A 13,383-nucleotide genomic window follows, 5' to 3' on the forward strand; every position below is an offset into this window, starting at 1 on the left:
TCACCAACACCACCGCCCCCCTGCCCCACCCAAGTAATTCTGTCCAACCAGGATGGATACGCTCTAATCCTAAACCAATTAAGAATGCTAATCCACCAGAGGCCAGATTTGCAAACTGCTCCCTAATCTGGGGAGAACAGCCTGAGTGGCCCAAAGGCCAGGGAGAGAAGTAGCTTCAGAGAGACATTTGCATTTACCACATCCTGGAGGTCGGTGTTCTTTTCCTTATGTCCCTCCCCATTCTACCTTAAACTGGGTGACCACCCCTATGAGGACAAAAGAAAACTGCTTTCTCATCTACCTTCCATCTGGTGGACCTGGGTCTAATGCCTGGGACCAGGATGGTGGGTGCAAAGGCGGTCACAGGCCCTAACACCTCCCTTCGCCGGACACAACGCACTGGAGTCAGCAGTGTCATGGTGAATCCTCCCTTCTATCAGGTGAGAGCGTACCTTGGAAGAGAGGCTCGGAAGGTCCCTAGAGCAAGAACTATCTGAAAAAAATGGAAGGGAACAGTGGCTGAAGGTGGGGAGGAAAATCCACAGGAGCCAATAAAGATGATAGGCCTTCCTTTACCCTCTGAGGCCTTTCCCTTTGCCCAGAGACTACTACCTATCCCTTCCACTTCCCAGTACCAGATCTGTAGGTCTACAGAAAGGTGAGAGGCCAGGTGTGACTTAGGCTTTTAGGAAGGTCTGCTCAAGCCTGCATCAGCTCTTATGATGAAAGCTCTACTTGATGTCAGTGGAAGGCAATCCTAAATAGCTTGAAACGATTCTGAGAATTCCTGAGTAAAAGGAGAGAAGAAAAGGGAAAGGGAAATTTTGGAATTCAGCCTCTTGGGTTAACCTAATGCATACATTAATGTAAGCCTTTCCTCAGCAAATCTCCACCTTTCTGCCCTACATCTGCTCTTCCCCTCAGGTGTCTTGCTGTGGGTCTGCTCCCTGTACCTGCTGCTGCCATTCTAGATGGCCCCTTGTCACAGAGTCTACTTGTAGCCGCCTGATCTACATCCTCCTTCATGTGGGGGCCTCAGCAGTCTGCTGCCTTCTGCTGTCAAGGACAGTAGTGGAAAGGGTCTGGGGGAAGGCACATGGGGTAAGTGGGAGGGATCAGTTTGCAACATGAGAAAAAGGGAGAAACCCTCCATGGACAAAAGATTCAGATTGGGGGTAGGGGACAAGTGAATGGATACACCCATGAGAAGTAGGTACCTCTCTGTGTATGATGACGGGCCCTGACATTTCTCACATGGACTCTCCCTCCAGATCCAGATGCCCTCAGGGTTGTGTGCCCATCTGTTCGGCCACTCTCACTGCCCAGTGCTCAGTGGTTCTGGGGCTGTGTACCGAGTATGTGCGGGAACTGCCACCTTCCACCTGCTGCAGGCTGTGCTGCTAGTCCAGCTCCACTCCCCTACCAGCCTGCGGGCACAACTACACAATAGGTTTGTGTATATACACTTTGGGTGGGGTGAGGATGGGGAGGGAAGTAGACATAAGCTGAGTAAAGGAAATTTCAAGATGAAGTAACATCAGTGTGAAAAATCCAAAAACAGATTTAAGTCTCTACTTCCGCCATACTTACTGTGTGACCATGAGCCACATACTTACCCTTCCTCCTTGAGTTTCTAGTTTCTAAAATGGAGATGACAATGGGGTTATTATAGGCAGACCCTTTATCAACTGTGAAACATTGTCCAGACATTATTTAGGTATAAGAGTTAGAATTTGGAATAGGCTGCGATGGACCAGTTTCTAGGCCCTCTCACATGGGACTGCTTCCTCCTTTCCTATACTTAGTTGTCTCTTCTCTTCTCTTTCATATAGTTTTGGTTTCTCCTTTGCCTTCCTCCATAGGCACTGTTCACTCTCCTTTGCCTTTTCTTGAGTCTTGTTTTGTCTCCTAACCAGCTTCTGGTTCCTCAAACTGCTGTTCCTGCTAGGTCTCTGTGCTATTGCCTTCTGCATCCCTGATGAGCATCTCTTCCCAGGTACCTTCCATCTCATATCCTAATTAGCAGGAGTAACCTGATAGTTTTTCTAAGAGAAAGAGAGGGTAGGAAGAAAACCAGAAGTAATGATATGAACAGCTACATTTTCCCACTGGTGCCCCACTTGTAGCCTGGCATTACATTGGCATCTGTGGAGGCTTCACATTCATCCTGCTGCAGTTGGTGCTTATCACAGCCTTTGCCCATTCCTGGAACAAAAACTGGTAAGGAGCACCTCTAACCCCAAAGGTTCTTCTTGGGAAGGTTGTCTGACATTACTAGCCTCAGTGGGTTAGGCAAAGGGCATGACAGGTCAGTGGTCCCATTAACTTCCCACTGAGCATTACCAAAAAGCTCAGAAATGTGATGACTCTGTGGGCTAGGTAGGATGAGTAATCACACCAGTGTTCCAGGAGAGGAGGAATAGTAATGGGTAAAAAGAAGTGGAGCCCCAAACCACTGCCCACATCCTACCCTTAGGCAGACAGGTGCAGCCCAAGACTGCCGCTGGTTCCTAGCTGTACTGCTGGCCACCCTGGGATTCTACAGCATTGCCGGTGCGGCAACTGTGCTCCTGTTCCACCACTACACACATCCAGCTGGCTGCCTGCTCAACAAGATGCTGCTTAGTCTACACCTTTGTTTCTGTGGCCTCCTCTCCTTTCTCTCCATCGCTCCCTGCATCCGCCTCAGTGGGTACATGCCTTGCAACATTACAAATCTGGAAGGCCTTTAGCATAGAAATATTCATTAGCCTCCCTAATCTTAGTCAATTGTCTACTTCCTCCAAAGGGTGGGACTATAGTGTAGATGGGGCAGAGTGGAAATTACTACCCTGTAAACTAAAGCAATTATCTCCATTCTCTGCAGAGCAACCCCGTTCTGGCCTTCTACAGGCCTCTATCATCAGCTGCTATATCATGTACCTTACCTTCTCTGCACTGTCCAGCCGTCCTCCAGAGAGTGGTAAGGACCAGACCTGGACTCTCCATGCTAAAACCTTTTGTTCCTGCCAAATACTTAGTTCTTTGTTCTTACCACCTTTCTTCTGTTGCTCCTTCTCAGTTATCTTTGAAGGACAGAACCACACTCTGTGCCTGCCTGGCCTGAGTAAAATGGAATCGCAAACACCATATACATCGCTGGCAGTGCTGAGTGCTGGCATCATGTATACTTGTGTGCTTTTTGCTTGGTGCGTAAAAGTATCAAGGGGAGAGGTATGAGAGAAGGGAGGATATCCAGGACAGAGAAGGATGGTCAGGAGACTGTCTGGGATCATGGTTTATTTGAACTTGAAAGCAAGACAAGAGTGAGGAAAGTTCCCCATAAACAGAAACAGTTTCTAAGAATAGCACTTGTCAGATGATCTGTATGAGATGAAGGGGGCAGGGAGAATGACTTGAGAATTAAAAATATGTACAAAGATTTTTAGGGCCCTCACATGACGAGATTTATAAATCTTTATGGTGAACGGGCTCTGGGAATACAATACCCTCCTGAGAATTACCAACATGGACCAGCTAGCAATACAGTCTCAGGCAACTCTTGCTATTTGACTGGACCTGCTTGAGAACTGTCTCTTCTTTCTCAGCAATGAGGCTTCCTACCTGGCTGAGGTATTCGGGCCCTTGTGGATCATCAAGGTTTACAGCTATGAGTTCCAGGTGAGGATGGAGAGCTCAATATCCCCAATGCCCTTCCCCCCCTCACACACAAAGACAAACACACACACACACCCTACCAGCCTCTACCCAGAATACTCAGATTCTAGCTGCTATTACCTTTTATTGAGTACCCACAATGTGCTAGGCACTGTGCTAGATACTTTACATTCATAATCTCTTTTAATTTAATCCTCACAACAACCCTGTGAGGTAGGTATTTGCTCCATTTTACAAATGGAGAAATTGAGGCACAAAAGGTTAAACATCTTACCAAAGTTTTCATAGCCAGTTATGTGCTGGAGCTAGAATTTGAACCCAGATGTGCCTCCACTTTGTATACCAGCCTATCTTTTCAGAGAAGGGGGAGTTTTCTATATTAATACCCTCACATTCTTTCTTAAAAGTCATTCCAAAACATGCTGCCTTTTGTTTTACAGAAGCCCTCACTCTGTTTCTGCTGCCCTGAAACAGTGAAACCAGAGGAAGGTGAGTGTCCATAAGAATGTCCATTAGAAAATGTAGATTTCTGCAGAGTGCCAAAGAGCCCTGGAGCGCCTTCACAAAAGAAACTGGGGGAGGAGGGAAGAAGTGTTTCAGTGGCACTGCTCCCAGCAGCCCTTCCCTCTCTCCAGGGCAGAGGGGTGGGGCTACCAGGCCAACTGACCAAGAGACCTCTCCAGCTCCTCCAGTGCAAGCCCAGCATTTCTCCTACAGCTATTCTGCCTTCCATTTTGTCTTCTTCCTTGCATCACTCTATGTCATGGTTACCCTTACCAACTGGTTCAGGTAGGATGGAAGTGGGCCTGGGCTATACTTCTGAAAAGCTATTTTAGGAAGAGCAACTTAAGGCCAGTCCTAAGGGTTCTCTGGAGACAAACATGGGTCTGCCATCATCTTTGGTGGGGAGGTAGGACAGGTCTAAAAGCTAAGGTCCTACGTATTCTCTAACCAGAGACTTTGGTTCCACAGCTACGAGGGAGCAGAACTGGAAAAGACCTTCACCAAGGGTAGCTGGGCTACCTTCTGGGTCAAGGTTGCCTCATGCTGGGCCTGTGTACTCCTCTATCTTGGGCTGCTCCTGGCACCACTCTGTTGGTCCCCCACCCAGGACCTCCAGTCACCTACTTTCAGGCGACAATGCCATCGCATCAGTACTGCAAGATAACAAATATTCAGCTAGGTACTGTTAACAAACTGGGGTTCCCTTGAGGTTGTACTCCTAGTTTTGACTGAGGAACTGTCCAGCGCAGCAGATACTTCAAGGACATAATGGGCAGTTATCTCCCTTTAGACTGAAGTCAGTACTATGTCTGAATAGGAGAAAGTGGCCATACATACTCTAAATGCCATGGCAGAGTATATGATTCACTGGAGCTACTGTTACATCTTTACCCCAGCTCAAGAACCTAACTCCCAAGTTAGCAGCTCAGGAATCACTGCTGATCCCAACAGACAGTGTGGCACCAGCCCTTTCCTGGCTCTCAGCATGGAGATGGGGGCAGGGAAAGACCAAGGACTGAAGACTTACTTGGGTCTGCCCTTGGAGATAAAAAGGAAAATAAGCAAGCCCTGGGCCCAGGGAGATAAGCAGCCCAGAACACAGAAAGAAAGGAACAAAGACCACCCTAGGTTTTAATCCTGATCTTGAGGTCAAAGGAAGCAGGAAGACAAAAACCACCCTCAATCCTTGAAGAATGACAGAACAGAAGAGAATGTGAATACTGGAGAGCAGCAGGATTTGGGAGCCAACTATCAAGCAGGCGAACAAAATGAGGAAGAATGAGAAAGAGGGGCATAAACTTAGGTCTTGAAGCCTTCCTTCTTAGACCCTCAACTCCATCCTTGGGATGGTGTTCAAGGTCTGGGTGGGAACAAAAATCACAGAAAAGAAGTTCCTACGGTTCTTAGAGGATTCCTCTACCACATACCTGGAGTACTTGTCTGTTTGTTGTAGTATAATAAAGAATTTTTCTGTGATATTTCACTTAGTCTACGTATCTAAAACCTTTTAGAGTCTAAAGTTCTCTCCCCTTTTGGTGGGAAAGGGCAGCCATTCCTCCATCCCCATCCCCCCAAATCCCCAGTCAAACCAGGCGCTCAAGAAATTACAAAGCTACTTTTAATACTTTGGGGTGAGCCCCACAGGAATAAAAAACACTGGGAAGGGGTAACCCCCTCACCCCCAGGAGTGGCCCAGGGGGAGAGAGGCTACCTGAGGGGAAGGAAGCACAAAAGGGACCCGCTGCAGACTCAGGGCAAAGGGAATGCCATCGGTGCTGGGACCTGTGAGCACTACAGGAGAAAACGCGAGCGTGGTGGGACTGGCTCCAGGCACACAGGCGAAGGGCAAGAGGGTTGGACACGAAGCCACAAAGCTACTTGGGTTCCTCCTTCTTCTCGTTTGCCTTTTTCTGCTTCTGCTGCATGATCTCCGAGTCCCTAGGGGTAGAGATGATGGGGCACTGGGAGGTACCAGAGGGCAAAAAGGACAAGATGCAGGGGGATGAAGGGCACAAAGGATAAGATGGAAGTGGATGGGACAAAATTCAGCGTGTGCCTGCTGTATTCCCACCCTAGGAGAACAAGAGGAAGAGAGCTGAGGCTTAAAAGGCAATCAGTCTCTATCTGGCTGTTGCCTAAGGGGTCAGAAGTCTGGCCACACAGGCCCAAAGCTATTCTTTGCTGAGTACCACACCCAGCAACACCAGTGAGAAGGTTGGGAGAAGGGAGGAGAAACTCAACACCAAAGAGGGCCATAAGTACCGTGCTGTCATAACCACTACCGCATTTGAAATGTGAAGCTCCCTGCCCTTGCCCTTAAGGTCAGACTCGGGGGCACTCAGACATCAACCGAGGGCAGGCACCCGCCCCAGTCCCTTCCTGTCAGGCTGTGCTAACAATTTGGAGGGTGGGGAGGAAATAAAACCCTAGAGGAAGCAATGCACTCTGCCCCTCACTAGTTCAGATAGATGTAAGCCCTGAGGTAGCTCTCTTTCCTGGTACAACCCTTGGTCTAGCCCAGGTCTCACCCGTTCCCTCCCCTCCCCTCCCTGGGGCTACCTCTGCTTGCGGGCGGCAGCAGAAAGCCCGTCATCTCGGCGCTTTCCCTTAACCGAGTCGCTCTGCTTTTTCATATTCTTCTGGCGGGCGAGCTCGCGCTGGTTACCGCCTAAAGAAAGAAGGTAAAAGGTGAGACGCGGGGGGCCTTTATGGCCACACACCGGCGACCCTCTTCCCTCACCAGGACACCAGCAGGGTCCCACGCTCATTCCCCAGCCCCGACACCGACCCATTCCGGGGCCTAGGCTGCTAAGTGGGGCGGGGAATGGGGGGGGGGCACTGGTGGCAAGGTGCCACGGGGCAGGTCAAATCGGGAGGTGGAAGGACGGCTCCGAGGAGTCCGCTCAAGGCGTGTTTCGAGCTTCGGGCGGCACCGGGGTCCAGGCTGCTAGTGTGTAGACAGTTTGGATCTCTGTGGGGGATGGGCTGCAATATGGGGGGCTCTGGGCCTATCACAGGGGCGCAGGGCTTTTCCCCACACCACGGGAGGTCGCGGAAGGCCTCTGCTTGACTGGGGCGAGAGGAGGGGGAGGGGGTTCTCAAGAAGTGGCGGTGGGCAAAAGGCCGATTTCCGGGCTCCGTGTGAGGGTCGCAAAAGAGCCCTGCCAGAAGAAGACCTCGCTGGGGAAGCCAAGAGGAGGTCAATGCCAAGATTCGGCAGTAGTGTTTAGGGTGGACGGGGAGAAAGGGGCAAGAGAGAGAGAGGGCCTCGGTGCTCACGGGTCATGGCGACGGCAGCGGCTCCGGCCTGCCTCCGTTGCGTCCCCTCGTTCTGTCCGACGTTGCAGGCCCCGCCCCCTTCTCCAAGCGTAACGAAGTCGTCCTTTCCTCCCCGCCCCTTCGAGCCCGGGCTCGGCCTCCCATTGGGCAAGGAGAAACACGTGGGGTTGCGGGCCACGCTCCAGCCCGGGCGGATGTGGGGCGGGGGTTCACAGGTCGAATGCGCTGCGTGGGGCGGGGCTTCCTGAGCGAGGCGTTGGGTCGGGCGGGGAGAAAGTAGGCCGGGTCACGTGGACAGGATGGGGGTGGAGGGGTGCGGCTGGCGATGTGGCGTTCCCGCGGGCTCGAGCACGTGACTTGGCAGAGTGACCTCATGCGGAAACGGTTTGGGACGCCGGCAAACTCGCCAGAAGGGTACGGTAGGGGACAGAGGCCGGGTGTCCTTGGGGGCCGAAATGGTTTAGTCTGTTTTGTATTACCAGGACTTTGGGACTAAATTTCGCCCTGTTAGGATTTATCCCCACCACCTATAAGGTAAAATCAGGTAGAAACATAAGTTTCAGAAACCCCCTTCCAGCCACGTTGTACCCTCACTGCAAATCCCTCCAAGAGAAATTAGCAACCACATCCCGTGTGTCCTAAAACTTTGGTCCTATTCGTTTCCCACAAAAATATTAAATGTGAAGATGCAATAGCTTGGAAATGTTGGAGGACCCCCAAATCACAGACTATGGAGTAGGATCAGGGACTAAGAGATTGGGAAATGCACAGACTGTCCATTTCTCCCTCCGGATGTTTCCCCACTATACTACCTGCACCAGCCACATCTGGTTTGTAAGAGGCAATTGAATAGGGCAGGAAGCTTAGGTTTCCCATTAAATTCACTTTCCTTCCCAACTCCATTAATCTGTCTACAAGACTCCCCAACAGCCCTGAGGAATTCATTGGATAAGAAATACCACAGGAAAGGAATGTTTGTAAATTTTATTATTTGATTCTCTCCAGTTGGTGCCCATAGCAGAACCAAGTTAAGGCTGGAACTTCCAACTAGCTCCTCTTCCCCAGCCCCCCCCCCAACATAGACCTGGTGGGAAGGCAATAAACCTCAGTCAATGCCATCTTCACGATTTTTGCCATACCAAAGTATCACTTGAACTATTACTTAAGATTGTATCAATCTTAAAGGATATAAGTCAAATTTCATATTCCTTTAGTAAATTTAAAATCAGTTTAACCTGACCACTAATGGAGAGTAACTATAAAAGTCAATACAATGAAAACGAAATGTATTCTCAAATTATACCAAAGTAAAATCATTGTCAAAGATAGAGTGTGGCCTGCCCGCTCTTTTTTTGTTAGTTTACTTATTTTGAGAGAGAGAGGGAGAGAACCCCAAGCAGGGTCCGTGCTGTGAGCACAGAGCCCAGTGTGGGGCTCAAACCCACAAACTTTGAGGTCATGACCTAAGCTGAAATCAAGAGTTGGGCCCACAACCAACTGAGCCACCCAGGAGCCCCTGCCCTCTCTTTCTTAAAAAAGAAAAATTAAGGGGCGCCTGGGTGGCGCAGTCGGTTAAGCGTCCGGCTTCAGCCAGGTCACGATCTCTCGGTCCGTGAGTTCGAGCCCCGCGTCAGGCTCTGGGCTGATGGCTCGGAGCCTGGAGCCTGTTTCCGATTCTGTGTCTCCCTCTCTCTCTGCCCCTCCCCCGTTCATGCTCTGTCTCTCTCTGTCCCAAAAATAAATTAAAAAAAATTAAAAAATAAAAAATAAAAAAAAAAAGAGAAATTAACAAGTTTTTGGAGAGGTAACAAAGACTTTGAAACTGAAGCTGTCTCTTGATACAATCAGAGGACTAAATATACTTTTTATATTTTCAGGGGTGCGTGGGTAATTCAATGTAACTCAATTAAGCATCGGACTTTTTTAAAAACAATTTTTTAATGTTTATTTTACATTTTGAGAGAGAGCATGGGTGAACTAGCACGGGGGGTGGGGGGGGGGGCGGGGCGGGCGGGCCAGAGAGAGAGGGAGACAGAGAATCCCAAGTAAAAGTCGGACACTTAACCGACTGAGCCACCCAGGCACCCCAAGTGTTGTTGGACTCTTGATCTCAGCTCAAGTCTTGATCTCAGGGTCAGGATTTCAAGTCCTATGTTGAGCTCTGCACTGGGCATGGAGCCTACTTAAAAGAAAAAAAACTATATATATAGTTTTTATATTTTTAATATTTAATGCTATGTTTCTATACTACCCCAAATTACTTCTCAGACCGCAAGTAGCATATTATCCCACCCTTTGGTACGTACTAAATGTACTCGATCAACATTGATGGCATATGTAACATACAAATCATATAAATCCTGATTCTGCTACTTACTGGATTTGATTTTAGACATTTATGCTTCATTTCCATGCTTCCTTTCCATGCTTCAATTCCTTTCTGTGAAAAATGGGGATAATCTCTACCCCTTAGTGTTGTAAAAGAGATTAATGTAGATATAAAGGGTTTGGCTCCTTATGGGCATTCAGTTAATGTCTCTTCCATCTCCCTTCTTCAAGTCCTAAAACTTTCTCTCCTTTAAATTCCTCTAACCTTTCTGTGGTACCCAGTCTCTGAAATGGCTGCTAATGACCCTCTCTCCTGGTATTTATATCTTTGTGTAGTCCTCTCCCACACTGAATCAGGGTTGGTCTCTGCGACCAATATGGCAGAAGCAATGGTATGTCACTTCTGATGCTAAATCATAAATGATCATTGTGGCTTCCACTTTCTTTCTCTTGGATCACTGGCTCTGGGGGAAGCCAGCTACCATTTCATGAGAGGCTTGTGTGGTGGAGAACTGAAGCTGCTGGCCAACAGCCAAGGGGGAGGAAAGATACCTCCATTTAAACTCATCACAGAGTTGAGAGGGAATAAATTAGACAGAATGAGGACCTATGGCTCTGAAACAGAGAAGGAGCTAAGGCAAGGTTTAGGGACCCCAGATATAAAGTGGGAAGATGAGGAAACTGACTGAAAGGCTGGAGACATCACCTACACAGCTACAACAGCAGTTTGAGCACAGTTCATAAGCAGAATTTGGGCTATCTGGCTTCCCAGCCTCAGGTTCCCAATGGAGCCAAGCCACTTGGGTCCCCTTGCGTGTAAAGAGACCATAGAAACAGCCCCATGGGGAAAACTGAGCCACACTCTGAGTTAAAGAGTGTAGGATGAGGAAGCAAGTTCTCTTCGGCACCTGCTACCTCCTTATCAACTCCAGCAACTCAGGTGAGTGAGAGAGTAGAACAACCCTATATCCAGTCTCCTCTTATCAACTCACCCTACCCTTTCCCCATGCCCAAGGGTCTATTTCCAGTCCTTTCAGAGCCTAGACTGGGTTGCCACACATCCAATCTAATTTTTCCAGGAGTTGCCCCCAAAATTTACTCTCTCTTTCAACACATATTCATTGTGTTGTGCACCAACTATGTGCAAACTATTGTATTAGTCATTAGGTATACAGTGATAAAAAAAAAAACAAACATATACCTCTACACTCATGGAACATACAAACAGGAAACAGCATCTGTTTATACACACACACACACGTATATATGTATATATATCACAAATATGCAAATTGTGATAACTGCTTTGAAAGAAAAAAAACACTCTATGCAAGGATGATATTCAAAATACTTAACAGGGTACACAGCATAAGCACTTACCCATCAAAATCTCAATGTAATCTAAATGAAGACTATCTGTAAATAGTTCTACCTGTCCTGGTAAGAAATCATAGAACTGCTATTCCTGTAAAGGGAGTGTACCCATAGACCCTGTAGACCTTAACTTTGATTAGGGAAGTGAAGCTAGTGGATATTTGAGCTGAGGAAAAAAGATACGGAGTCAGCCAGGCCAAGGGAAGAGAGGCAGAGAGAACATATCAGGAGAGGAGACAGCAGGTGTGAGGACCCTAAGGCCCTGTTCCCTCAGGCTAGCCCAGCAAGAGCCACAAGGTTAGGTAATAGGTAAGTCACTAAAGTCTAGTGAGCAGGGTGGTGTGAAACTAGTTCAGGAAATAAGTAGGGCGATGGCATGATCTGAATTACTGTTAATACCACTACCAGCTAACACTAAGTGAGTGATTATTAAGTACATTAAGTGTACTTTTCTTTTTTGAGCCTCACAATAACCCTTTGAGATGTTATCCCCTTTCTGCTGATTTAGAAACCTTGGCACAAGCAGGTTAAATAACTTTCCCAAGGAAACTCTGATCATAAAGATCGAGGTTGAGCATCTAACCTAGCCTGTGCCCTTCATCAGCAGGATATAAATTTTGAAGAGATCACTCTATGGGAGGAAAATGGATTAGAGCAGGTAAATGGAAATGGAGAGACCAGTCAGAAGGCTTCCATAGACGTCTGTAATGCTAGGCTTTATTTGGTAACAGATAACTGAAATGCAGTTAATATCAAATTTTAGCAAAAGGGGGAATTTATTGGATTACATAACCAAACTGGGGAAAGGGGTAAGGTGTGGCTGACTATAAGAGAAACTAAAACCAGTAACAGGGAATGCCTCCATGTCTCTTATCTCTGTTTTATCTTCTCAGACCCATATCCTTTGACAGGACAGGAAATGGCCACCCATGGTACCTGCCCTCACATCTCACAGCTTGCCTAAGAGAGAAGGTCTTTAGTTTTTAAAGTCCCAGGATAGAGCTCTGATGGACCAGGTGTCCCTTGTGGTAGGGAGGTACATGTGGGGCAGGGTATAATGAGAGCAGCCCCACCAGAAACAAATAATTAGTATGGGGAAAGAACAGATTTATCAAAGGAAGGGTGTTTGTTCCCCCTAAAAGGAAAATGCTAGACAGACAAAACAAAAGATGTCCATTACATGAAGGAAGAGAAGATAGCTACTTGAGCTGAAATGCTGGCATCAGAAATGGCAAAGTGTGCAGCTTCAAAATGTATTTTGGAGACTCAGTGAGAAAGAAAGATACTATTTACTCCTGAATTCATTCAGTTCTTCATCACATATTAAGTGTACGTCTATTATGTGCCAGAAACTTCTAGGCACTTAGTATATGGTTATTAACAAAACAGACTTGGTCTCTGATCTCATGAAATTAACACTTTATTGGAGAAGATTGACAATTCACAAGTAAAAATTTATATAAAATTACAACTTGTGTTAAGTGCTAAAAGAGAAAAAAAGGTTCAAGGATGAAATTTAAAGGGAGAGATCCAATTCTGTGGTGACATTTAAACTGAGGCCTGGAGCCAGTTGTAGGAAAAATAGAAGAGGGCTTCAGCAGTGTGGTTGAATCCCTAACATTTTTTACATCCCTCCTTTCTCAAGGAAAAGCAGTGAAGCTTTAGGAAATTTCCCCCTCCTCCCTATATTCCAAGAGCAGTCCAGAATGGCTACTTCAAAGTAAACTCATCCCTTTTAGTATTGATTGGCTTAGGAACCCAGACCAAGCCACTGTTTGCATAGTATTCACCCAGTGACTGTTATTTGTTCAGGAGTTAGCATGTGACCTAATTTGGGCTGATCAGCCCAAAGGGAAGGGCTTTTTTTTGTTCTATTGTGAGGGGAAGGACAGTGTACTGTCTAACTGACTTGAACTGAAGAACCACAGATCCCCTACTGCTCCTGGTATGTAAGACCTTGAAGGGCCAGCCTTAGGTTGGAACAAAGTGAATGGTAGAAGGAATCTTGGTTCTTGATGATGTCCTTGGTTGGCTTGATATATCAACTGTAACATCTGTTTTACCTCTGAGCTTCTTGCTATGGGGAACCACCATATTTTTTTCGTGTAATCTGTGTTAAGTCAGATTTCTGTTACTTCAACCACATACATGTTAATCAATACACAAACAACAGAAACAGCATATGCTTAGGCCCTGAGGTGGGGAAAAGCTTGGATAATTAGCTGAAGATAAGAAGTCACA

General features: G+C 47.2%; 2 protein-coding genes across 3 annotated transcripts; one reads left to right on the top strand and one right to left on the bottom strand.

The window, feature by feature from the left end:
* Positions 1-191: 191 nt before the first annotated feature.
* SERINC4 (serine incorporator 4) lies at positions 192-5,475 on the top strand. The gene is made up of 12 exons (XM_047075180.1): positions 192-440; positions 925-1,101; positions 1,272-1,450; positions 1,917-1,996; positions 2,127-2,220; positions 2,477-2,688; positions 2,867-2,962; positions 3,062-3,188; positions 3,588-3,660; positions 4,098-4,146; positions 4,293-4,446; positions 4,630-5,475. Exons 1-12 carry the CDS (start codon positions 327-329, stop codon positions 4,823-4,825), a joined length of 1,551 nt encoding a protein of 516 aa, XP_046931136.1. The 5' UTR covers positions 192-326; the 3' UTR covers positions 4,826-5,475.
* Positions 5,476-5,761: 286 nt separating this feature from the next.
* SERF2 (small EDRK-rich factor 2) lies at positions 5,762-7,543 on the bottom strand. 2 transcript variants are annotated; one of them, XM_047075179.1, is made up of 3 exons: positions 7,441-7,543; positions 6,721-6,829; positions 5,762-6,122 (listed from the first exon to the last, which is right to left on the bottom strand). In XM_047075179.1, exons 1-3 carry the CDS (start codon positions 7,445-7,447, stop codon positions 5,837-5,839), a joined length of 402 nt encoding a protein of 133 aa, XP_046931135.1. In that variant the 5' UTR covers positions 7,448-7,543; the 3' UTR covers positions 5,762-5,836. The 2 variants fall into 2 exon arrangements, with proteins under 2 accessions (XP_046931135.1, XP_046931134.1); XM_047075178.1 differs by having other exon boundaries at positions 5,947-6,099; positions 7,441-7,542.
* Positions 7,544-13,383: the final 5,840 nt, after the last annotated feature.

Source organism: Lynx rufus, unplaced genomic scaffold (genome assembly GCF_022079265.1).
Source record: "Lynx rufus isolate CCGP_SWC_20201006 ecotype Redwood Valley unplaced genomic scaffold, mLynRuf1.p SCAF_13, whole genome shotgun sequence".
Lineage (NCBI taxonomy): Eukaryota > Metazoa > Chordata > Mammalia > Carnivora > Felidae > Lynx > Lynx rufus.